Here is a 26,507-nt window from a genome sequence, read left to right on the forward strand (position 1 = left end):
TTTTGTCTTGTCTCTCCTCTCAGCTTCCTTTTCTGTTTGGAAGGCTTCCTGTGATTCATTAGACCTACCTAGACAAGCCAGGATATTCTCCCTAAAATCAGTGGATTAATAACTTCAATTCCATCTGCAAAGTCTCTTCCCAGCAGTTCCTCAATTAGTATATAATTTTGTGAAGAATTTTAAGGGAAATTTCTAGAATTCTTACCACGGAGGCCTTTCTTAGATGTCTGTCAGTCATTTATAGTTCATTCATCTTAATAAGGGGACGCTACAACTGGGTTAGGAGTGGGTTTAGTTTGTCCCCTCTCTACAGGGGGTTCTCCCAGCATGGGCAGTGGTGGCACTTCAGTGGTGGCACTTACAGCTGTGGGTACACTGAGAATTACTTAGTGTGGGCCCGATTGAGTGCAACTCATAAACCATTAGGTCTCTTAGAATGCTAAATCTTGTTTCTTTTCTAAGCAGTCCAGGAAATGATGCTTTGATTTAATTTACTAATTAAATTAGAAAATATGGCTTAAAAGATATACCTGAAATATTTTATGAGTTTCTGAATCTACATAATCATAACAATTAGTGCTAATGCATCATACCCCCAGAATTACATTTGAGGATAAGTGGGTTAACTTCTTTATACTTTGAATATATAAGATTTAAGAAAACCTTTTATTTTTAATTGTGTAATGTTAAAGAATATGTTGCTTTGTTTTTAAACTTAAAAAAAGAAAAGAAATCAGATACACCTAGAAGCTTTTCAGAAAGTGATAGAATTTAAGAAACATTTATTTTTAACATGATTTCTGCTGTCTAATACTTAAGATGTACTTACCCAAATTTATTAATATTTAAAAAGAAGTTAGCCCGGTTTGGCTCAGTGGATAGAGTGTCCACTAGAGTGCAACTCAAGGAGGATTGAAGGGTCCTGGGGTTCAATTCCATTCAAGGGTGCATGCCCGGGTTGCAGGCTCGATCTCCAGCAGGGGGCGTGATGTTTCTATCTCTCCTTTCCTCTCTGAAATATATATATATTTAAAAAGTAATTATGTTCACCTACTGTCTGGGTAACCTCTCTGTTTAGGATGTTTTTTTCTGGTAATTTCATTTTGATGTTTTGAAAAAAATTCCCCAGAAAATAGCCTGTAACATACAGAACAAAACAAAAACCTAATGTGTGCAGTTTTCCCAATGGTAGAATTTAGATAATCAACACAGAAACAAAAAACCTGTATAGTTATTCATATACTTATTTGGACTTCTTTTACTTTTTAAACTTTGGATAAGGTGTACAGATATATATTTTTAAAAAGTCCAAAGTTGTTTGCCAATATGTTAATTTTTACAGCAAGTTAACTTTGATTTGAAGAAATCTAATAGAAAAATGAGCAAAGAGAAGAAATAGATATAAATGGCTAAAAACCCTTTAGGAAATGTACCACCGGGGATGCGCCCGCAACTAAGATACATGCCCTTGACATGACCCTTCAGCCCACAGGCCAATGCTCCATCCACTGAGCCAAATTGGTTTTGGCTGATTATCCTCATTTTACAGATGAGGAAATCAAAACACTGACGGTTGAGTAGCTTGCCAAAGTCACACGGCTAACAAATAGTGGAGCTGAGATTTGAATCCAAGTAGTTTGGTTTGGTGCTTCTAACTCAAATTGCCCTGCAGCAGTATGTCCATCTAAGTTTCAGGTCCTCCTCCAAACAAAAAGCTTCCTGAATTTATGATACTGGATTGAATCTGGTGGATATTGTGCGCCTCCGAAGGTACAAACTGCCGCATGTAAAACTTGGATCTAGTAACCTAGCAACCTGTAGCATTACAAGTTACACAGTGATTTGTATTGTTTTCTGCTCTATTCATACCCTGACAGATAATGTAGTGCTGGGAAACATTATACTATTGTATATAGACCCAGTGCTTCTCCCTTCTGCTATTTTTTTTTCCTTAGCTCTCCCTATCTTTCTGTTCTTTATTTTTTTATTTATTTTTTATTTTTTTTTTTAATATATTTTATTGATTTTGTACAGAGAGGAAGGGAGAGAGATAGAGAGTTAGAAACATCGATGAGAGAGAGTCATCGATCAGCTGCCTCTTGCACACCCTCTACTGGGGATATGCCTGCAACCAAGGTACATGCCCTTGACCGGAATCGAACCCGGGACCCTTCAGTCCCCAAGCCGACGCTCTATCCATTGAGCCAAACCGGTCTCGGCTGTTCTTTATTTTTATAATTAACTTTATCCTGGTATAATTGGTATAAAATAAGTCAGGTACACATATATGTTTTGTGAATATTTTGTCCCAGTATACAGCTTGCCTTTTTTGTTTCCTTATTTTATACCAATTATTTCCAGAATGTTGACATATCTGAGAAACTACCATAATCAAGACACAGAACTTTTCCATTTAGCCCTCAAACTTTAACCAGACCACCACGGATATGCTCTGTCACTATAGATTTTCTTGGAATTTTATGAATGGAATCATACAGCATAAGCCCTTTTCTCCTTGGCTTCTAGCATTGGTGTGATGGTTGGGCGATACATTCGTGTTACTGCAGGTGTTGATAGTTTGTCTTTTTTTTCTGATGAGTTGTATTCCATTTTATGAGTATTCCACTGACATGAAAGAAAACATTTTATTTATCCCCTTGGGTTAATCCATTTTGGGCTTTTATGAATAAAGTGATTATAAATGTGCTATTCATTTTCTTGAGATAAGAACTAGTAGTGAATGTTTGAGCTGTATGTGTTTACTAACTTTATAATAAATTGCCAGACTGTTAAAAAAAAAAAAAATCTAAATCCTCGTTTCACATTCCCACCAGCTGGGTATGAGGTTCCTCCTCCACATCCTCACCCACACAGGGTATTATCAGTCTTACAGTAATGTTGGCTACTCTGATGCGTGCCTAATGCTATCCCGTGGTTTTAATTTGTATTTTCCTGACCAATAATTTTGGGCATGTGTTGCTTCGTCATTCCTGTGTATTCTTTGGCAAAGTGATTGTCCAAATCTTTGCGCCATTGGTCTGAGTTGTATGGGTTATTTTTATATCCTTTGTCGGGTACACATATATGTTTTGTGAATATTTTGTCCCAGTATACAGCTTGCCTTTTTTGTTTCCTCAACAGCATCTTTCAAAGAGCTGGTTTTTGTTTTTGGCTTCTTAAAGAAATTTATATTTAATTTTTATTTATTTAAGAGAGAGAGAGAAAAACATGAATTGCCTCTTCACTCGTTTGTACATTCATTAGTTGATTCTTGTATGTGCACTGACTAGGGATTGAACTCACAAACTTGGGCATATTGGGATGATACTCTAACTGAGCTACCTGCCTGTTTTTGTTTGTTTTTTGTTTTTGTTTTTTAAAAGAAGGCCCTAGCTTGTTTGGCTCAGTGGATAGAGTGTTGGCCTATGGACTGAAGGGTCCCAGGTTTGATTCTGGTCAAGGGCACATGCCCGGTTGTAGGCTCAGTTCCATCTGTTGAAAAGATTGTCCTTGAATCGCTATGGCACCTTTGTTCAAAATAACTGACCACCTATATATGGGTCTGTTTCTGGGCCCTGTCTTCCGTTCATTTATACGGCTTATCACTTAGCCAATAATTCAGTCTTGATTGCTGTATCTTTATAATGTCTAGAAATCAGGTGGTGTAAGTGCTCTAACTTTATTCTTTTTAAGAATTGCTTTGACTATTCTGAGATTGTTCTTATTTCCACATACATTTTACAGTCAACTTGTGCAAAAAATCAAGTTGAAATTTTGAATAAGATTCTATTGAGTCTTTAGCTCATTTTGGGGAGAATTGACTTCTTAACAATTCTTGAAGTTCGTGGACATGGTAATATATATATAATATATAATATCATGTATACCTATCTGAATTGTCTCTAATTCCTTTTATTACTTTCATCTAACTATTTTGCCTCTAATCAGGTTCTCCACATAAATTAATAGAATCAACACAGAAACTTATAGCCATTTGATACAAGACAGAAAAGTTTGACTTAATTAAAAATTTGAGATTTGATAATGATATGAAAGTATTTTCATTACATTTACTTTACATGCAGAATGAATGAGAACTGCCATATAATATAAAGCTTATTTCTTATGGTTTTAGATAAAAATAAATATATAAAAATTCTTATATTTTCTTTTGTGCCATAGAATCACTATCTTGCCACTTTGAGGTTACTACATGTATTAGATAGGTGGAAATTAACAGTGCTTTACTGGTAGGGGAGGGTAGGGTAAGACGGAGAGATCAACCAAAGGACTAGTATGCAAGCATATAAGCCTAAGCAATGGACACAGACAACAGGGTGGTGAAGGCATGAGTGGGGGGTAGGAGGGAGATAGGGGGAATAAGGACACATATGTAATACCTTAATAAATTTTTAAGTAGTGCTTTAGTAGATTATTTTTTAAATTTCATATTTCAGTCTTCACCAGTTAGCTCAGTTAGTTGGAGCATCATCCTGATATCCCAGGGTTGTGGGTTCGATTCCTAGTCTGGGTGCCTGCAGGAATCAACCAATGAATGCATGGAGGGGTGGAACAATAAGTCGATGTTTCTCTCTCTGTGTCCCTCTCCTCTCTAAAAATCAATAAAGAAAAAAAAAAAATGTCATATTTCAGTCTTTTACATGGCATTAATATGTGGCAAAACAAGCACACATACACAGAAGGAAATTAAAAATTCTTAATTTGAAATGGGTTAATAGGTGGATTTACCAAATGAAAAGTGTTTAAATTTTCTCTTATTCTAGTAAAATAATCTTATCTTAACAGATATCAGGCACCCTGAAGAACTTTCTCTCTTGAAAAAGCCCAGAGATCCAACCAAGAAAAAAAAGAAGAAGCTAGATGACCAGTCTGAAGATGAGGCACTTGAATTAGAGGGACCTCTTATTACTCCTGGGTCAGGTGAGTCTCTTACTCAGCAGGGGTTCAATGTGAGAACCGTGGACCGTGTGCCCCTTTAATAGTGAATGCATGGATTCCATAGGTCGGGAGAGGGGTCAGAAAAAACAGCTCCCCTTCAGCATCTTTCCCTCCAGCATGAAATTGCCACCAGGGTGTGCCATGTGCAGGTTACCTTGCCATTGTTAACAGTGGCATCAGTGAAGATGAGGCTGGCTTTCTGCTCAGGAAGAGTCAGAAAGGGACAGGACTGTTCCTGGGCTCAGTTCTTGACTTTTCAGAAACTGGATAGTTTTTGTTTTCCAAATCACAAGAGAACATTTGTTTGAAAAATACAGAGGTAAAAGAAGTAATTTGTAGAAGAAATGGACTTAGGAAACAAGTTAAAGAGGTAAAGGAAGTGCCCTTGGAGCTTGGGAGTGAGGAAGGTGATGGTCACCGCCTGGGGGCACAGGGAGGAGGATGGGAAAGGTGAGGGTGTGGTCCTGGGAGGGAGAGCGTTGGGATGCTTTAGAATTTAGTTCTTTTTTCTGCATCCCGTGAAAACCGCCACTGTTCCGTTAAGACATTCTATTAACTTTTGTCTGGTTACTTAAATTCTCCTCTGTGCTTGCGACATGTCAGTCCCTTGGCACCCATGCCTTTTTCCCCTGATGGTTTGCTCCTTTAAGAAGCTTTTTCAGATTTCCTTCCATTACCTCCCCAACCTGGGTTAGGAATTCTCCTAATTCAGTTCATTCTTGGTTTTTTTAATTTTGGAAGGACGACAATGATGGTACCAAAAGCAAACACTTCATATCATCGTACTTAATTGCATGCCCAGAACTATTTCACACACTTTGCCTGTGGAAATTAATTTAATTCTCACTACAATCATTTGAAGTGGATTATATTCCCGCTAGTACTAATATTTAAACAATAAAGAAATTGTGGCACAGTAAGGTTAGGAATATCTAAGTTCACATACCTGGTCACTTTTATGTCACTACTCGTGTAATGATTGCATCTGATTAACAGTTAGATAATCCTTACTCTTATGTAGATGGAAGGCTAGTTGAAAAACAGCTACTATATTTTAGGAGGTAGGGATTTAGAAGTCAGAATAATTCTGAAGAGGGTGTACTGCATTCAGTTTTTATTGGAGAAGTTTGTGAATTGAGCTGTTAAGTTCCAATGGTTAGGATTTGATGGGGAGAAAAGGCAATCCAAGCAGAAAGAATATTAACAAACAACATGCCGGCTGAAGAACAGTACAAAACATGAACAAAAACCAGTTGAGCCAGTTCACGGGGGAGAGAAACCTTCAAGGAACTTCAGGATCACACTGGCAGGCAATTAATGTCAGGCTGAGGAGCTTAGAATAGTGCATTGTAGAGGCATTGGCTTCTGAATCTCTTACAAAATGAAGTCATTGTTTTAAAGGAATACCAAATCCACCTCTAGTCAGAAACCGTGTTGGAGGGGGTGAGAGGAAAGGTTTCAGGTAGTGGTAGAAGCTACAGATTGAGGAGGTAAAAGAATATGTTCATCATTAGAATAGGGCTAATTTTAACATTCGATTTAGACATATGATTTATGTTGATAAAGGCACCTGACAGTTGACGTAATCCCTGCTTTCAGTTATTTTATATTTAAATGGAAACGCATCTGATTCTAACAACATAGAACTACATAGAAAAGTATATAGAGTGGGCAAAAGTAGGTTTATAGTTCATATGGAAAATCCTACAATACAATAATAATGTAAGAATAAACTGTTCCATATGTTCACAACTGTAAACCTACTTTTGCCCCACCATGTATTTGTGGGGTGATTTTGGGGTGATTGAAATCAGGCAGGATTGGTCTTAGAATTGCAAATTAGAGATTTTGTACAGTGCCATTTGAAACAAAGGATGATGAATTTAGATGAGGGAAAGCCAGAAATCTTTGTACTGAGTAGCTATAGGTTTTGTTTTTATTGAGGTATTACATACAGTAAAATGCATAAATTTTAAATTACTGATGAATATTCGCAGACATATAGACCTTGTAATCACCCAGGATATGATATAGCGTATAGCATATAACATGATACTAGCCACCCAGACTCCCACATGCCTTTTCCCAGTCGCAATCCCACGAAATAACCACTTTCTGCCTCTGACCGCAGATTAGCATTTCCTGTTGAATCTCAGGAATGAATCATAGACTATGTGCTGTCCTGGGAAGCAACTGTGTTTTGAGTGAAGGAATTAAAAAAGCAGGTTTTAGTTATCTACTTCCAAGCAGTTTAAAGACATTTGAGGTGTTCCAACAAGGTAATATGGAATATTGAGAAAGTACACAAAGATAGTGATATGTAGAGAACTGATGATCTGTAGAGAAAAAAGTCCACTGAGTGCCATACACACACACATAAAAGTAATATGCAGTTAGTTTTTAAAAGAAATATTAACTATCTAGTTTGCCTGTTTGTTTGTTTTTTTGATTTGTTGGGACTTGAATCAATTATTGGACCAAATATTGAAAAATATGATCAGTTGCATGTTGTGTCAATAAGTAGCATCAGGTCCAGGTATCTCAATACACGACATCTTCAGCACATCAGACACTGCTCAGCACTTCACAAATGTTCCTCTGCTCAGGGGTGGTGAGGATTAGATATAACCTTCGCATTTTCTGAGAAGAAAGTTCCCCTTAAGTTCCCACATGCTTCTTGAATTGTGAGCATCTCACAGGGTGCCCCTGGTCAACAGAACTATGTATCCAATAAATGGTAACGATTATTTAATACATACATTATTTTTTCATTTGAGCCTCACAAAACCCCTGCAATTCTGGTGTATTATACCTGTGTAACTTATAGGGAGAGAATATATAAGGGTTTGTAGTTTGTCCAAGGTCACAATAAAAGGGGCAGAGCTAGGATTAAATCTAAGTCTGTCTGGCTACAACACTTGTGTTTCTAACCATTATGTGACATTCATCTATCCAATTATATTTAAGGCAAATAAATGTTTTATGAATTCTAATAGGAACATTTGGTAAAATATTAATGTGTAAATTATAACTCAACAGAGCTAGTTTTTAACAAGTAATGCTTTAGGAGGTAAAGGATCATGTGTGTGAATTAATGATTCTCAGACTATAGTAAAATTGTTACATAGAATTATGATAAAATTCTATGAAATACTTTGCTTTCACAGCTGTGGTCAGATAGCACCTTCTTGAGTGGATTTGCCACTGCTAGCTGTACCTAAGTAAATATCTAATTTCCACTTACCTCTTGTTAACTATTGGAGGGGACCCATTGAACTAACCTGATCCCAGGTCTGGGGAAAACAATTTTTCCAAAAATAAATTAATTTTACAGTATAGTACTGATGTACAAATTACTAATTTCAGGATGTATTATGTAAATAAAAATACAAAATGATTGCATCAGAATTTAAAAAAACATATTAGAGGCAGGAAAACTCTGGGTCCTAAAATAATACATACAGGAAGTAATCAGTATTCACTTGCTTTGCACTGTCAGGAAAAATCACTTATGCAGGATGTCTTTTTTTAACTGGAACTTGCCATTTTAAGCATCAAAACATTTTTTAAAAATACTATTCTTAAATTATAAAAGTAATGCATGTATATAGCAAAAATTCAAATATAGAATTATGTATTCATTTTTGTTCTTAATGAAAGTGAGACTGTGTTACACATACATTTATAATTTTCTTTTTTTCACTCAGTGATATAAATAGACCTCATCTTTTTAATTTTAAAAGTCATCCTTTAATACAGCCTTATGAAAAATTTAAATAGTGCGGAAAACTTATTACACTGAAAGTGGAAATTATACTTCAACTTAATCTGTTATTCCTTTTCAAAAAGTAGCCATTTAAAAATATATATTTTCAATTGATTTTTTAGAGAGAGAGAGGGGGAGGCATAGATAAAAACATGGATGAAAGAGAAGTATCATTTAACAGCTGCCTCCTGTATGCCCCCTATTGGAGATCAAGCCCACAACCCAGGCATTTGCTCTGAAGGAGAATGGAAACAGAGACATCTTGGTTCAGGGGTTGATGCTCAACACACACACACACACACACACACACACACACACACACACACACACACACACACATTAGAGGCCTGGTACATGAATTTGTGCAATGGGTGGGGTCCAGCCAGCTTGGCCAGGGGGAGGGGACATGGGTGGTTGGCCAGCCTGCCTGCTGGTCAAACTCCTGATTGAGGGGACAATTTGCATATTAGCCTTTTATAGGATATAGACTGATGGCTAGATTATTATGTGTTCAGAGATCATAATAATCTGGCCACTCAGTGTATATAAAAACCCTGGGTCTTAACTGCGGGAGGCTAACCAACCAGAAATCAATGCTGGGCCCGCCCCCAAGCAAGTGATAAGGGGCAATCAGGCAGGCAGGCAGAGTGATTAGGGGCAATCAGATAGGCAGACCAGCGGTTAGGGGTGATTAGGTAGGCAGATGGTCCCTCGCTGGACTGGCCCTACCCCCAAGCAAGCAGTTAGGGGCAATCAGATAGGCAGACAGAGTGGCTAGAGGTAATCCGGTAGGCAGACCAGCAGTAAGGGGCAACCAGGCAGGTAGGCTAGTGGTTAAAGTCAATCAGGTAGGCAGGCAGCCCCTCACAGAGCTGGCCCCACCCCCCAGCATAGAAAGAGGGAGGGTCAGGCCAGCCAAGCCACTGAACCGTAGCCTGTCACCTGCAGAGGGAGGCCACGGGTGGCAGGGGAGAGGGGGCAGAGCTGCACGGGTGGCAAGCAGTGGCATCAGCTGCCTGCAGCCCGGGGAAGGAAAGCCCGATAGGCCTGATCTCAGGCCAGGCCTAGGGACCCTACCTGAGGGGTTCTGGGTTGTGCGGGTGCAGCAGGCTGAGGGCCCCGCCTGAGTGCGTGAGTTTTCGTGCACCAGGCCTCTAGTCTATAATAATCAGTTAAGAACTAGATTCTCCTATATTAGCATATAGCATTACCCTCAGGGGCTAATAGGTAGCCTGAGACTGCAGTGCTCATTGAATTCTTTATTTCTTCCCATGGTTTTAAGTTATCTTCCAATGCAGTTCAGCAAACTCATATTTTGTTGCTAAGATAATTCCCCATCTAAGCTTGTATTAGCTTTCTGTTTCAAGTATGTTTTAAATGGGGCAATCAGGAGCAACAGCTAATTGGGGTTGTCACTGAACTGAGACTTAAAAGGAGTTTAAAGTGCACATACCCTCTGACCTAGCAGTGCTGCTGGAATTGGGAAATAAGCACAAAAAATGTGTATTAGAAACCTTTTTTTTGCAACAGCAGTGGTCACATCAGTAACAAAACACTAAACAAATAAATGCACACTATTGGGTATGGCTTAAATAAGTTATAGTGCCCTGGAGGCAGTGATTATAGCTGCAGACTCGCTGATATACAGCAGGCTCAGCAACTTAATAGTTCTTGACATTGGACAAGGTGTTTAACCTCTTTGTGCCTCCGTGTGTTCCTCTGAAATGAGAATAATAAGGTTGTTGGGAACAATAAATGAGTTATAATCATAGAGTGCCTAACAGAAATGAGAGTAGGAACAATGAAGTGGTCAAATGTGAAGTGTACAAAGAATATGAAATTGAGAAAAAGAGATTTGAGTGAGAGGCTGATTGTATTAAATGTGTGATTTAGGGGAATGCATTTTCTGCTTGAGAAACTTCATAAAGAAAATGATCAGTTCTAACTTTGCTCAAGTACCCTTGTAGCTTTTAAAGCTATGAGTAATACCCTGTTTCCCCGAAAATAAGATAGTGTCTTATATTAATTTTTTCTCCCAAAGTTGCGCTAGGTCTTATTTTCAGGGGATGTCTTATCTTTCCATGCACTAGGTCTTCTTTTCGGAGGATGTGTATTTTTGGGGAAACACGGTATCCCAGTGTTCTTTTAAAGGCCTAAAAAGGAAAGTTCATGTTGTTGCTTACCTAAGTTTCACAATGTTCAGATTCTACAAGTAGTTTTCATACTAACAGTGGAAAAGCACATATTAGGGACACCAAATCTGATATCCTGGAGCTAGCAAGAGGGTTGGTTTGTTCTTTTTTATTGTGTTCTCGTCCTAGAGTAGGTCATGACAGCCGCATAAATCTCTAGCATCGCCACCACTTTTCATAGGTAACCGTTTCTATCATTGTGTGGCGTGGGGGTTAGGAGAGGAGAGAGATTGCTAAGCACATTCCTAAATCAGGTAAAGGAAACAGCCACCATTCTCCTATTATCCATTAATAGTATGATACCCATTTTATTTTTTTAATATTACGACTGCAGTCAAAATAGAATTAACTGAGTTGGGACTTTGGAGGATAGGTGCTATCCGTTGACCAATTCAACAAATTATTACTTAGGTAGCTGTACACCTAGCTCTTTAATACCAAGGAATAGGAAGATAAAAGAGACAATATCCCTTCACGGTTTTTCACTGTAAAATGTCCCTTTGTTGACCTCTTTCCAGGGCAAAATTTTATTACCCCTTTTTAAAATTTTTTAATCTAGTTTTTTGTTGTTGTTGAGAAAGCAACAAAAAAGGTTGTTTTTTGTTGGGTTACCCCTTTACTTTTAATACTTTGTTTGTAAATCTGCTGGAACCAGTTTAGCTATTCACTGGGAAAACGTTAACATACAAATTATTTATGTGAGTTAATTCACTTATATTGAGCTGTCTTAAAACAGGGTGTGGATTTCAAAGGTGATAAACATGGACATATTTGTTACTAGACACTTGACCAAAGCACAGTTTCAGTTTTTTAATTGGACAGAAAACTTAACTGTACTTAGGTTTTATCTTCTAAGGTTCTTTACTCTCAAATCCACTGGAAATATGTACTTCAGTTTTTGACTCGCCACTAGGAAAAAATCTGTTTTTTCTTTTTCCCATTTCTTTTTCATTTCATCCTTTTGTTTCTGTCTTCTATTGTTGCCTTTCCTTTACCTTCTGAATTCCTTTCTTTCCTTTCCTATAGGCACTGATGTTCTTTACATTGGCCCTCTGAAAGGTGAGACTTGCCACAATTAAAATCAGAAAACACGTTGGGTCTGCTTTAGCTGTATCCTTAACTTGCCTTCGAATTCTCTCGAACGGATTCCCTCTCTCCCCCCAGAATTTCCATTGGCTTAATTATATTCATTTGGCCTTGATATTATATGATCTAATGTTACACAAGTAGAGTGTTAAAGTTAATTTTTACATGTTTTCAAGACAGGTAAAGTAATGTACTAAGCTTTCTTACCATTATATCATGTGTTACTAAAAACTAAGATTCTGTACTCCCTACTTACTACCTATTTTTCATGTTGTTTGTTAGGAAGTATATATTCAAGCCCAGGACTTTATAGTAAAACAATGACCCCCACTTACGATGCTCATGATGGAAGCCCCTTGTCACCGACTTCTGCGTGGTTCGGTGACAGTGCTTTGTCAGAAGGCAACCCTGGCATACTTGCTGTCAGCCAGCCAGTCACATCGCCAGAAATCTTGGCAAAAATGTTCAAGCCTCAAGCTCTTCTTGACAAAGCAAAAATCAACCAAGGGTAAGTTTTAAAATCTACACACAATTGAAGAGTTTCTTTATCCAATTAGAGGTGGAACTGGTTTACTGAACGCGTGTTGCTTTGTTCCGCTGCCCTTGTTAACTGTCCAGGTGGCTTGATTCCTCGAGATCTCTCATGGAGCAGGATGTGAAGGAGAATGAGGCCTTGCTACTTCGATTCAAGTATTACAGCTTTTTTGATTTGAATCCAAAGGTACCTAGGGTTTAGAGGAATTCTTTTTCCTTTTTGTTTTATTCATTTGGATGCTTGTTTTTTAGTAGTTGGTGGGATTAAGGGAAAGTTTGTAAATATCGAATCTTGAATTCTAAAAACCCAAAGGATTAGACAAAGCCATCTGTTTTTTAAATAAATGTATTGTTTTAGAATATAAATGTGAAAGTATAAGTAAATCTTTTTTTTTTAAGATAATTGAATTTTTGATTGATTTGTATTTTAAGGGCACTAATTTGGTAAAAGAAACAGAATTGGTAAAGTTTGTTTTGGATTTTTTTTTTCATACCTCTCAAAGTGCACTTTAGGTTAAAGAAACATTCCTTTTCAGTTACTTTGATTTCTAATTATATACCCAAAGATGTTGCTTAAAAAAAAAATTGTTCTTTAAGTCTGTATGTCTTTCTGTCTGATAACGAAACGTTGTAATATATTTTTACTATCAACTGATTGCTACTGAAACACTTTGTTTTCCTGATAAGATTTAAATTTACCATGAAAATATGGAGTATTTTACCCCAAAAAAGACATGGCACAGAGATTTGGATCTTTTGCTTCCCTATCATCTATGGCGGGGAGGGAGTCTCTTGCCTACCTTTTCATCCTTTCCAGCCTAGACTATAAGTCTATAGTTTAATGTATATTGTTATTTTTATTAAGTGCTTAGATAATTCATTATACTAATATAACAGTAAAAATATTGAACTATAAAAAAATCTTTGTTCCTTTTCAGGCCATATCATACCTAATTTTAGTAAAACCAAAATTTTGGGAACATTAAGTACATTTGCTGGAGGCAGGAAAGGGATTTTGTATTTTGTTAACATTCTAAGATTGTGTCAATATATTACTATTAATTTTTATTAAATAAATAGAATTCAGTAACGTGTATAAATCTTTTCTACAGTCTATATGTGGACCCACTATTTTGTCTGATTATGCTTTTCCACAGTGAGCAAGATGTCCCTGAAATAATTTACTCTCTGATTATGATATAGTATGTGAAGTTGCAATAATAATATGGAAGAGCAATCCTTACCTTACTTTAATGTCTTCAAGTTAGATTTTGTTAAGGAATGTAATAACTAATGGTTATTTCCCTGGAAAATAACATACATAATCTATTTTTAATATTGAATATCAATTTTTTGACATATTTCGTTGCCATTTTTAATGCAAAATTAGATGCAGATTTATACTCTAATCCTATAGGTATATTTATATCTGTTATTGCATATTTGATAGTGAATAAAATCCCAGAAAAGAAAATTCATTAAATTTTTCTTGTAAAGCTTTAAAGTGAATATTCAGAGTTTTCAAACTTTTGGACATTAAAAGTGATATATTATAAAAGAATTGTGTCTCTTTTGCTGCAGTATGATGCAATCAGAATCAATCAGCTTTATGAGCAGGCCAAATGGGCTATTCTCCTAGAAGAAATTGAGTGCACAGAAGAAGAAATGATGATGTTTGCAGCTTTACAGGTAGTGAAGAGTATTGATGAATGGGACATTTGTGGGGGAAAGGGTTGACTATTCCTTTTAAATAGTCAAGTGGCATATTAATCCAGTAGCATTTTAATAGTGCTTACTTTTTACTATGTAGAAAGTGAATAAACTCTTAGGAAAGTAAAATAAATATTTGAATTTTGTTTAATATTTTGTTTTATGTAAGAGTTTAGTGATATACTTAATAGTTACTTTTCTGCATCCTGTAGGAGAACAGTTATCCTCCAGCACCCCAGATGTACGTTAACCAGTTTTCCTTTGGGAACAGTCTATGTTAAAAGTCAGATTGCTGAACACTTACTTGCATAAGTTCATAAACAGTTGGAGATAATGATATTTATAAAGTGGGGTATGGGAGAAATAATACTTTTTAAGAAGGTAAAAATGTAAAAACTAGTGAAACTAACCAAAATATCAGTAAGTATTTAGAGTCATACTCCTTAAGAATAAGTAGGTAAATTAAACCAGTTGTTTTCTGAATGTAGTTCTTGCATACCACCTGCTTCATAATTACAGTAGAACTTATTTAAAAAACGTCCACTTCATCATGGCTACCCCTTTGATAAAATAACTAAGGTGGCATCCACAAATCAGCATTCTTAGAGGCACTGAGGTCTGATTAACCACTAGATTAATCTTTCTTATATTTCTGATACCTGAGTAAGGCTTCAGTAAATGTTCTTAGATATGGTGGAATTCTGGCTTCACCTAATGTATTGATTGATGCAGTAATCAAAACTGTATTCCGTTCTGAAAAGTTTTCACTATGATTTTTCCCCTTAGAACACAAAAATACTCTCAATATCCCAAGTGCTTCTGTGCACTTAGAAACGTTTTCTAGTTAAGACTCATAAATCACCCTTTAGAGAGGAAGATCAACTAATTTCTTTGTAGTTTACATGATGAAAGAAGACAGTGGAAATGAAGCCCAGAAAAGGAAAATCTGTGATGACAGATGAATTAGTTTAATCAGATATTTTCTGGAGAGTAGTTAAGACTCTTCTATTGTGCCTTTGGATGCGATTCAGACTGTCTGAAGAAATTGACTTAAATTCTGGAGCTACTTTATTTTGAAAGTCCCTCAACTTGGCTATGACTTTCTACCTACATCTTTCTTGGTTAGAATGTGGGCTTGTAATTTTTTAGTGAGGATTTTGTCAATGACAGAGTAATGATACATGTAAAATATACAGGGAAAACGACAGATTTTTTTTTTTTTTTTTTTTTTTTTTTTTGTCTTTTGTCTTTTTATTATAAAAACTAGAGGCCCAGTGCATGAATTCGTCTGGGTGGGGTTCCTTGGCCTGGCCAGCGTTCGGACAATTGGGGCCGTGTGGGCAGGGGTCATAGGAGGTTGGCTGTGGGAGCACGCTGACCTCTAGGGGGCAGCTCCTGCATTGAGCATCTGCCCCCTGGTGATCTGTGTGCATTATAGCAACTGGTCAACCAGTTGTTCAGTCACTTGGGCTTTTATTTATATAGATAATGCATTCTTTTTAAAAAACCAACATATTATAGCGTTTAGCACATAATAGTTGCTCAAAAAGTATTTGTTGAATGAGTATTCCTAGACATATTGTCACAGAAATGGGATTACTCTGCAGCTTCCCCAAGCCAGTGTACAGGCGATAGTCCATTTTAGTGTAGTAAAAAACACTTCAGGAACCATAGATTTTTAATTTGTGGAGACTGAATGTCCCAAAGCACAGTTCTCTTGGGCTATTTTAGAATCTAGATTTAATGAGAGAATTTAATACTGCAAATCCTTGAGTTGTTAGAAGCTTTCCCAGAGACTGACCTGAAGGCTCAAGATAGCCAACCAGAAGGGGGAAACTTTGAAAGTATGGCAAAGAGATGCCAATGTTTATTTCATACATGGCCTACACTCTGAACTATTCTGTCTTTGGGGCTTCTGGTTCCGGGTGGTGTAAAATCTACAGTAATGAAAAGAAAAAGTAATTCAAGTAAGAAGCTGTGGATAAAAAAATGAAGTAGTTAATAACAGGGTTTTGTGTGTGTGTGTGTGTGTGTGTGTGTTTTTAATATATTTTATTGATTTTTTTAAATTGATTATGGTCTCACATAATTGTCCTTATTCCCCCATTCCCACCCCAACCCCTCCCTAGATATGCCCCCCTCCAACCCCCGTTGTCCATGGCCACTGGCTAGGCCCATATGTATGCACACAAGTCCTTTAGTTGATCTCTTCCCCTTACCCACATCCTCCCTTACTTTCCCTCTGAGGTTTGAGAGTCTGATCGCTGGTTCTCTTTCTCTGGGTCTGTTTATGTTGTTCATTATTTCCTCTAGATGTGTGAGATCATGTGATGTGTTTTGTTTTAAAAAACAAAACAAAACCAAACACTGGTATTTAGAAAGGAGAGAAAGATAAAAACATCAGCTGCCTCCCACACACTCCCTGACCAGAGATCAAACCTGCAACCTGGGTGTGTGCCCTGACTAGGATCGAACCTGCAACCTTTTGATGGCATGGGACGATGCTCTAACCAACTGCACTACCTGCTCAGGACACCACTTTGTTTTTAAAGCATTTAATCGAAGAACTAATGCATCAGAATCACCTAAGACACTTAGTAAAACAGTAGATTCCAGCTGAACCCCAGATTGACTGAATCGGAATCTCTGGGAGTAAAGCAAAGAATCTACTTTTTTAACCAGCTCTCCACATGATTCCTATTATATTCTGATGTTTGAGGCCACTGCCTGTGAGAGCCTCAGCCTACCTTTTCTCCATGATTTGTGAACTTGGAAGTTCCTATCACTGTAAGGATCTCATTTGAGCACAACTGAAGGCATAACCACAGACTTTTCATTACTGATTCACTAAATCTTAAAATACAGAGGAACATTGATAATTGGCCTCAGATCCCACTCATTAAATGTTCCCACGAATAGATTATATGCTGTGAATATACTTCAGACATTTGGAGTGCTACGTAGGGCTTTGAAAGGTAACTGATTAAGGCACATGTGTCAAACACAAGGCCCGCGGGCCAAATCCGTCCCGCCAGACCTTGCAATGTGGCCCGCACAGCGCTGTCATCACTGCACTCTGCTGCGTTTCCATCACAATGACAGTTTATGACTGTTCAGTAAACCATTCGGCCTGCGATTTAGGCTGGATTTTAGATTTTGGCCCCTTCTCTGATTGAGTTCGACACCCCTACATTAAGGGGTTTAAGGTGCTGTTTACTTTTGTATAAGACCGCTATAAGGTTTAACATCCAAATGTAATCGATCAATAATAGTTCTAAGTCAATCACCTAAAGTATTTAAAATCATGACTAGTAATTCTATACCCAAAGATTTTTTTATTTACATAAAGGATTGTTATCACTACTTATGTGTATACATGTGTATATATCAGTATTTATGGATGGCTAACATCGTCTTATCATTCTTATGTACAATATAAACAACATCCCCCTCTGGGCGTATTTTTAGCATTGAATTAAGGAAAAGGGAAAGTGCAGCTTTAGCTTTCAATATAATCGCGATAACTAACTTTCCCTCTCCGGGTAACAGTGCGATTATAAGGTAATCCATGTTATTTCCACAGATGGCCTTATGCATGTTCTGTTCATTCAGTATATATAGGTTCAAGGCCCTGTTCAGGGAATAAACAGTGTGTGTGGGGGTGTGTGTAGAGCTTAGTGAAGGATGTGTTAATACTCTAAGGCCTAGGCCTCCCATGAATTTATTTGACTATGTTCAAATACCCTATTCTTTTGGATAAATACTTATTAGCAGACTTAGAGCTTTGATTTCTGGTGCCGTGCCCTTTATTTTCCTACCTTTCTAGTTCCTGTGTACTTTTGTCTTTTCAAATTAGGTGATGAAAAGCTCTAGCTGTGGGTAATAATCTAATTTTCAAGTTTTACATTTGGAACGATCATTTAAATAAAATGTCTTTCCTGGTTTCAGTATCACATCAATAAGCTGTCCATCATGACATCAGAGAATCATCTGAACAACAGTGACAAAGACGTTGATGAAGTTGATGCTGCCCTTTCAGACCTGGAGATTACGTTGGAAGGGGGTAAAACATCAACAATTCTGGTAGGGCGAATCTTTTAACCTGCTAACTTAATGTGAATGATGCTTATTACCTTTTTGTCAATTTAGGTTCTGGTGAAGTATTAAGGGGTTGTAGAGAAATATTTAATGCCTTAGAGAGTTCAGACATGTGTTTCAGAAACTTTAAAAATTAATATTGTACCTCCAATAAAGGTACAGATCTTCTGATACTCTGCACATTCTCTTACAAATAGTAATGGAACATTTCTTCTTTTTTTTTTTTTAATATATTTTATTGATTTTTGTACAGAGAGGAAGAGGGAGAGGTAGTTAGAAACATCGATGAGAGAGAGTCATCGATCAGCTGCCTCTTGCACACCCCCTTCTGGGGATATGCCCGCAACCAAGGTACATGCCCTTGACCGGAATTGAACCCGGGACCCTTCAGTCCCCAAGCCGATGCTCTATCCATTGAGCCAAACCGGTTTCGGCGTAAAAAACATTTCTGCAGAGGAAAAGTTAATCTCAAGTCATGGATAAATCCATTTAGTGCCCTCCAAATTTGAAATCATATTAAAAAAAAAAAAAAAGGACGTTTTTCAGATGTTAAGTTTGGTTTTATGGCTTTAACGCTTAGGAATTAGTTACATAAGAAACACTTCTCTCGGGCTGTTAGGATTTATAAAATTTCCATAATGTAGACACAGTTTTAGCTGCATTAGAATCAACAATGTATTCTTGTGGGTTATATAAATTGCCATTTCATCAGATTTTATTAGCTTTTTGTGGCATTTAAAAATTCCTTTGTACTATATGGCTATATATTAATACAATTGTATCTTTAAAATCGTTGTAATCTGTATTTTAAGTATTTTTGTTAAGTAAGCTGGTTCTTGATATCAGATACCAGATATTAGAGTTTCTCATTTGAAGAAAAATAAGAAAAAGAAATGATTAAATTCTTTCCATAGGGTGACATTACTTCAATTCCTGAACTTGCTGACTACATTAAAGTTTTCAAGTAAGTACGCAAAACAGAGGGATTGCAAATAATAAATGTCAGTTTTGTAGTTATATTCACATTATTGAAAATTTTGTTTGGCCAGTAAATCTGTAAAAACACTTTCCAAATAGAACACTGCATTATCAACTTAAAATTACAATACTCACTAAGTTGTTTTATCTGGTAAATATTTTTCTTTAGGCAAAAAAATAAAGACTATAACCTAGGCTGCATCATGTAGATTGTGAAGTCATGTAGACAGTGATATATCAGTATAAAGAAACTAATCTGGGCAAAAGCATAGTATATAACGAACCGTTCCTGCCAGTCATTTCCTTGGACCCTAGGTTCTGCTGAATTTCATATTTTTCATGGAACATTTTATAATTAAGGTTTCAGTATATGTTATCTAATCTAGACTTTTATTTTTTAAAATATATTTTTATTGATTTCAGAGAAGAAAGGAGAGGGAGAGAGATGGAAACATCAATGATGAGAGAAAACCATTGATTGGCTGCCTCCTGCACAAACCACACTGAGATCGAGCCCACAACTCAGGCATGAGCCCTGACCAGGAATCAAACCGTGCTCAACCGCCGAGCCACGCTGGCTGGGCATGTTAAAACAGTCTAGACGTATTCCACAGAATCATGAGAGCTGGTCATTAAGGCAGAGGAAAGGAGAGGTGTGGAATATGACATGATATCATGGAATAAAACATTTGCTGTGGCTAAATATCAAACAATTAACATACATAACATTTCTGAAATAGGGCATGCTTTCGGATGCTTGCTGTCTCTCCCCTGCCTTCTTTGCCATTTATACATCTTTTTCATCTACCTGTACCTTTCTTTATCTACTCTCCTCATGACTGCCCTGTCTTTGTTATATCTGACATGGGAGTGGCCAGTTAAAGTCACCATGGGGCTACAGCCCTGAGAGAGACAGGCACTTGCCTCACTGAGTCATGTGAGGTGAGCTCGCTCTTGTCATGTGAGTTAAACTCGCTCTAATCATGTGAGGTAAGCTCGCTCGTTCAGAGAGGCTCCAGGGCAGCCCTCAGACACCGTCTACCTGTGGGCACTTATGGGACCTGGGATATTTCCAATTCCTGACATTTACTTCACCTTTCTTTTCCCATCCTTCCCATGTGACCGGCTGTGATACAGGCGCTGCAGCTATGGCAGCACCAGAATGCTGGCCCTGCCGTCTTTCTCCTCTGCCCGCTCGCTCTTTGTGAGGGCCTCCTGCGCAGATGGATTGGGAGCGCAGGGGCAAATCAGGAACAGCAGGATTGAATAGAACACACTGGCCGAGGGGAACTGATTCGGCAGATGTAAAACCCGGCCTTAGACGTTTAACATGGTGAAGCTTGGTGCTAAAACAGAGCATTGATAACGTTATTTCATTCCATTTGACACACAGGCCAAAAAAGCTGACCCTGAAAGGTTATAAGCAGTATTGGTGCACCTTTAAAGACACATCTATTTCTTGCTACAAGAGCAAAGAAGAGTCCAGTGGCACTCCCGCTCATCAGATGAACCTCAGAGGTAAGCCTTGGAAGGACCACTGCTGGTGGAGAAGATTGGCTCCCGAATTGCCGTGCAGCTGTGCTCCCCGGGAGGCCGGTTCTGAAGTGTTCGGGAGTTGGTTATTCCTCTCAGCCCAGCCCAGACTCTGTGGGTTGTATTTTATATGTGCATGTATTATATGTAAGGCAACTTGGACAAAAGCACCAAAGAAAAAGGTCCCCTAATTCATTTCACAGAAATGATTCCCCAAATAATTTCACTTACCACTTAAAACACAGATGTGTTTTTCCTGATCTTTTTTCTAGTACGTTGAACGTTAGGGTGTTTTTAGTATATTTTAACAAAATTTCCAAATCTCTACTTTATCTGTATTTTCCCAGTAGTTACCTGAACTGTTTTAGAGTTATAAGCATTGTAAAAACAAAACAAAAAAAACAGAAAACCTCTGCTATGCCCAAGTGTTGGAATTCTGTAATTTTCCTAAAACTTTTCATTAGTCTCCCTACCTTTCTCTCTCAGTCACATGAATTTAACTTGGGGTCTCAACCAACGTTTGTTACTCAGAATCCGTTTCAGCTTTCCTCTTTCAGCTCAGATTATCCGCTCCTGAGTCAGAGACGAGCCTGTCTTCCGGCCTCTGGCCTTTCAGTCCTTTCTGTCCCTCTTACATCCTCAGTCTTCTCCCGGGATGACTGAAAAGTCAAGTCCTCGTGTGGAGAACAGCTCACAAGGAGCTCTCCTCCCGCCTCTGCCAAGTCCTCCCGAAGGAGCACTTTGCAGGCACCTCACACCGAGGAAGGTAACACTCAGGATCTAATGGCCAAGGCCCTGCCCTGCCACTAAACAAACCTGGTGGTTTTGGAAAAAATAATCTATGTGGACTTTAGTGTCTCTTCTCAGAAATGAATCTGTCAGACTAGATGGTCCAAGGCCCCTGAGAAAGATAAACTGCAAAGTTCTAAAAAATTCAGTTTAGTTTAGTTCAGCTGGCGGGGTTCAGTGGTTGAGCATCGACCTATGAACCAGGAGGTCATGGTTCAGTTCCCAGTCAGGACACATGCCCGGGTTGTGGGCTCAATTCCTAGTGTGGGGCGTGCAAGAGGCAGCCGATCAATAGATATCTCTCCCTTCCTTTCTGGAACCAATAAAAATGTATTTTAAAAATAAAAAAATTCAGTTTAGCAACTATGAATTGAACCCCTGTGCCACATACTACTGGGTACTATTGAAACATGAGCAAGAACAAATAGTAGTCCCAGCCCTCAAGATGTCTAGAGCGTGTTGGGAAGATAAACAATTACAACTGAGGCAATAACTAGTACTTTAAAAATTAACAAGTCAAAGCGGGTAAGAGTATTGTTTCAGTTAGTCTTCAGGAATGGTGGGGAGAGTTGGGAAAGACTTCGCAGGGGAAATGCTGTTGGACTTAGGATCCAAAAGAGAAAACTCAGATCTGGGGAAGGAAGGAGGGGGCTGAGAAAAGAGCCTTCCAGGCAGAGACTGTGTGAAAAGTGCCTGGAGAAAGGTGGATGCAGAATGCAATCAGGAGAGGGATACTTCCCAATAGCTGTTGAAGCCGGTTCTGCTAACTTGAGAGGAAAAGCAGGAGGCGTTGGCAAGAATTTGTGGATAAAAATGTTAAGGAGATTGTTTCTTAAACTGGCAGCAATGAAGTGCCATGAAAAATTAACCTAAAGTGACAGCGCCCATCATATTTATATTGGCTGCAGTTTAGAGGAATAACTTCAGATAGTGCTAGTGATCCAAGTAAGGCTATCAGTACGGATGGAGAAAGGGTACAAATTCAGTAGATACCGAGGAAGTTCAGTCCATAGACCAGGTGATTGACGCAGGCGGGGCCAGAGGGAAAGGATTTCTTTCTGGCTTGTGGGCAGCTCAGTGGATAGGGTGTTATTGAGATTGGAAGTGACACGAGCTAAGATTGGGGAGAAAGATGAGTTTAATTTGGGGATATGTTAAATCTGAGGTACTTTGCCCTGGGTGATGTGACTCAGTCAGAAGGAGCATTGTCCCATACACCGAAAGGTTGCAGGTTCAATTCTCAGTCAGGGCACACACTTAGGTTGCGCATTTGATCCCAGGTCTAGTCTGGGTGCATGTTGGAAGCAGCTGATTGATGTTTCTCCCTTTCTCTCCTTTACTCTCTCTAAAAATCAATGAAAATGTCCTCAGATGAGGATGGAAAATAATAAAAAATAAATAAATTTGAGGTATTTGTGGGATATCATTTTGGAGATGACCTGTAGGCCATTGGATCATGGGAGAGATCTATGCTGCAGATATGCTATAGTAGCAGTTAGCATGAATGGTAAATGTAGCCATTGGAAAGACTGTCTAAAATATAAGAAGGCCAAGAACAGAACCTGCATTTTTAAGGGACAGTGCATATTAGAGGAAGAAACGCTTGTAAAGGAAACAAAAAAAAAGTGTAAGATTATAAAAATAATATACAGTAGAAGCTAAGGTAAAAGTTGACTTCAAAAAAGACATAACCCAGCATCAAATGCTACAGAAAAGATAAAGATTGATAGGTTCCATAGATTGTTAGCTTCCACCACATGGAGTGGTGGTCTTCATTAAGAACAGATTCAGCAGTTTTGAGTGTGAGAGTCAAAGTTACAGTTATTGAGAATAAAGGCACCTTTTTAAAAATTGGTTTTAGAGAGAGGAAAAGAGGGAGAGAGAAACATCGATCTGTTATCCCTGCACAGGGATCGAACCCACAGTCTTGGTATGTGCCCTGACCGAGAGACATGAACTCAGTACAGTTGGAATTCCCTCTGGCGAGCTTTGACATGTATGGTACATTGTCTGACTTATCCTTACAGCATCCCTGTCAGGTAAAGGCAGGAAATTTGGGCTTAGAAATGTTAAGTAAATTGGTCATAATTATTAATGGTAGAGAAAGCTCCTCTCCACTATATTATACTGGCCACTACTTGTTTATGCCGACCAATACCCCATTATCTAACTGGGTATACGTTTAATAAACCCGTGTTTTCTCCTGGAAAGCTACCAGCTGATGCTTAAAAGAGTTGAATCACAGGGCTCTGAAGAGGCTCTGTATAGGACTCTAGCTCAAACTGGCTAATCCCCCTCACACACTAGTCTCAAGGCGTAATAAAAGTCTTTTTTTTTTTTTCTAACTCAAATACAATTACGTTAGAAAATAATTAAAGATATTTTAAAATTCCTATACATTTAGAAACAGAAATCGCAAATAACTTGAAGATTCAGAGTACTGCATGATACTAAAACAGCACATACCAAAACTCGTTGGAGTGCAAGTTGTGGTTTCTGGTCATGTCTTTTCAGTTGGAGCCTTTCCTTCTCTTCCCAGTCGGGTTTGTGGATTGTGAGGCCACAACCTCTGAGCCATTGCCTCTGGATTAGATCTCTCTGATTCTGCTCCATCCAAACAAAATCCCTGGGCATAAAGAATTCATTCCTTGATTTATAAATCCCACACAGCAGAATGCTACATGATAAGATGATGTCATAAGATAAGGGATCCCTGTATTGGCTGGGGATTTCTTAAAAGTAAATTTAACTGTTTTAATAATGATTTTTTTTTTTAATAGGATGTGAAGTCACCCCAGATGTAAACATTTCAGGCCAAAAATTTAACATCAAACTCCTGATCCCAGTTGCAGAGGGCATGAATGAAATTTGGCTTCGTTGTGACAATGTGAGTTTTCTATTTCCTTAGTGAATTATCCAGTCATCCTTATGTTTTATGCTCCAAGGACCTATCCTGAAATCCAGCTCACACTTCGGTATTCCTTTTCAACAGGAAAAGCAGTATGCCCACTGGATGGCAGCCTGCAGATTGGCCTCCAAGGGCAAGACCATGGCGGACAGTTCCTACAACTTGGAAGTTCAGAATATTCTTTCCTTTCTGAAGATGCAGCATTTAAACCCAGATCCTCAGTTAATACCAGAGCAGATCACAACGGATATAAATCCTGAGTGTTTGGTGTCCCCTCGCTACCTAAAAAAGTACAAGAACAAGCAGGTACTTGATTCAATTTATTCCAGCTAACGCTTTCTGCTGGTTGACTTCACAATTTTGTGCACATACTTTAAATTGAGTTTCTCCTCTTACACAAAACTTTTTAGTCTTAATTGGAAGTCTAAATGTCACCAGGTGGTTAGAATATAAAGTTGGAAATAGCTTTCAGTTTAAATAGATAATTTTTTAAAAATGCCTTTGTCATTTTTTTAATTTTTTAAAGAATATAGAACACTTCATGAATTTGCATGTCATCCTTGCACAAGGGCCGTGCTAATCTTCTATCATTCCAGTATGTGCTGCCGAAGCGAGCACTGTTCCTTTTATCACCTTAATATGGCAGATAATGGGAGTATATTTATTCTAAACAACTTGAGGAAACCACTCTGTTAACAGGAATTAAATAGGGCCTTAATGCTTTGTGTTCCTTAATTCATGCAGTTGATTCATTTCCCACCAAAAGCTGTATTGACTCTTTTTGCTGTTGATGTTGACTTTTTCATCTTTGGAAGTAAATTTTACAAGGTAGAGATAGTCTACATTTAAGCATCACCTTTTCTTAAACAGTCAAAACCTAACCAAGATTTGCATAAAATGGCAATATTTGGCAAATTTTCCCGGAAATTTACTGATTTTGTTCACTTTGTTTAGAATTCCTTTCCTGGAAATTAATACTATAAGAGGATTGCTATTTAGGAAAAACGGTTCTTTGGAAACAACATAAAAAGGTTTCTTACAGGGGAATTTCACTTGGGATAACCCCAGTGTTCTCCACGCCAGGCATCCTGCCATAAAAGGAAAAGCTGCCGTTTGGAGGATGGGGGTGGGGAGTGAAGATCTTTAAAATAAATATTTTATCTAGTATCGTTTTGATCTTTTAAGAAATAATTTGGAAACATTACTGGAAAGGCCCAGAACAACGAGTAGTTCTTAACTTGAAATATAATGCTTATCACATGAGTTTAATGTCACGTAAGTAGAAATTTAAAATGTTTAGGCGTTTTAATCACCAAGTATTTCTTTAGGTTTCTGAGGTTGTGTAAGCTACATGGGAATTGTTTATCCCACAGCCCTGCGAGGTGGGAGTTGTAAGGAATGGAGGAAATGCTGCCCTGGGGAGCTCTGTGGAATGTAGGTTGTAAATTAAAAGGCAAAGTGAATCAAATACTAATTTACTTATTTTTATTCTTGGTAATTTCATTTTAAGATTATTTGAAAAGAAACTTGTTTCAGAAAGTAGATTCATTTGCCTTCAAAGGCAATGAATAAATTCAAATCTTAGCAATCGTATTTTCACTATCAAGTATCAGTGGATAAGGATATTAAAGTATAGTTATCAAAACAGCCAAATTTTGGTTTTCTTAGAAGTCTTTTAAATGGTAGGTTTTCACTTTGAAAAGTTCTAAACACGGGATGTTTGACTCTCCTTAACTGGCAGGATGGCAGTATGTGTATGGTCATAGTCAAGGATTCTTCTAGCCTGTCTCCCACATTGGCATCTTATCAAATGCACATTCTTCTTAAATATGTTTTTATTGATTTTTAAAGAAAGAGGAAGGGATAGGCAGAAAGAGAGAGAATCAGCTGTGAGAGAGGAAAACATCAATTGGCTGCCTCCTACACACTCCCCACTGAAGATCAAGCTTGCAAG

The 26,507-nt window shown here is 37.9% G+C and overlaps 1 protein-coding gene and 1 pseudogene across 10 annotated transcripts in view; one reads left to right on the forward strand and one right to left on the reverse strand.

Annotated features, from left to right (window-relative positions):
• Positions 1-26,507, forward strand: part of FERMT2 (FERM domain containing kindlin 2) — a 71,422-nt gene that overhangs the window by 40,260 nt on the left and 4,655 nt on the right. For 7 of the 10 annotated variants that reach the window (XM_045580589.1, XM_045580586.1, XM_036436445.2 and 4 more), the window contains exons 4-13: positions 4,807-4,941; positions 11,944-11,976; positions 12,286-12,511; positions 12,622-12,724; positions 14,119-14,226; positions 18,196-18,330; positions 19,260-19,309; positions 20,717-20,841; positions 24,426-24,532; positions 24,638-24,859. In XM_045580589.1, coding sequence (XP_045436545.1) covers positions 4,807-4,941; positions 11,944-11,976; positions 12,286-12,511; positions 12,622-12,724; positions 14,119-14,226; positions 18,196-18,330; positions 19,260-19,309; positions 20,717-20,841; positions 24,426-24,532; positions 24,638-24,859 — 1,244 coding nt within the window. The remainder of the gene's footprint in view (positions 1-4,806; positions 4,942-11,943; positions 11,977-12,285; positions 12,512-12,621; positions 12,725-14,118; positions 14,227-18,195; positions 18,331-19,259; positions 19,310-20,716; positions 20,842-24,425; positions 24,533-24,637; positions 24,860-26,507) is intronic. The other 3 variants (XM_045580596.1, XM_045580603.1, XM_045580607.1) reach the window with 1 other exon arrangement.
• On the reverse strand, positions 25,077-25,171 carry LOC118710116 (annotated as a pseudogene).

This window comes from Pipistrellus kuhlii, unplaced genomic scaffold, assembly GCF_014108245.1.
Source record: "Pipistrellus kuhlii isolate mPipKuh1 unplaced genomic scaffold, mPipKuh1.p scaffold_m20_p_1, whole genome shotgun sequence".
NCBI lineage: Eukaryota > Metazoa > Chordata > Mammalia > Chiroptera > Vespertilionidae > Pipistrellus > Pipistrellus kuhlii.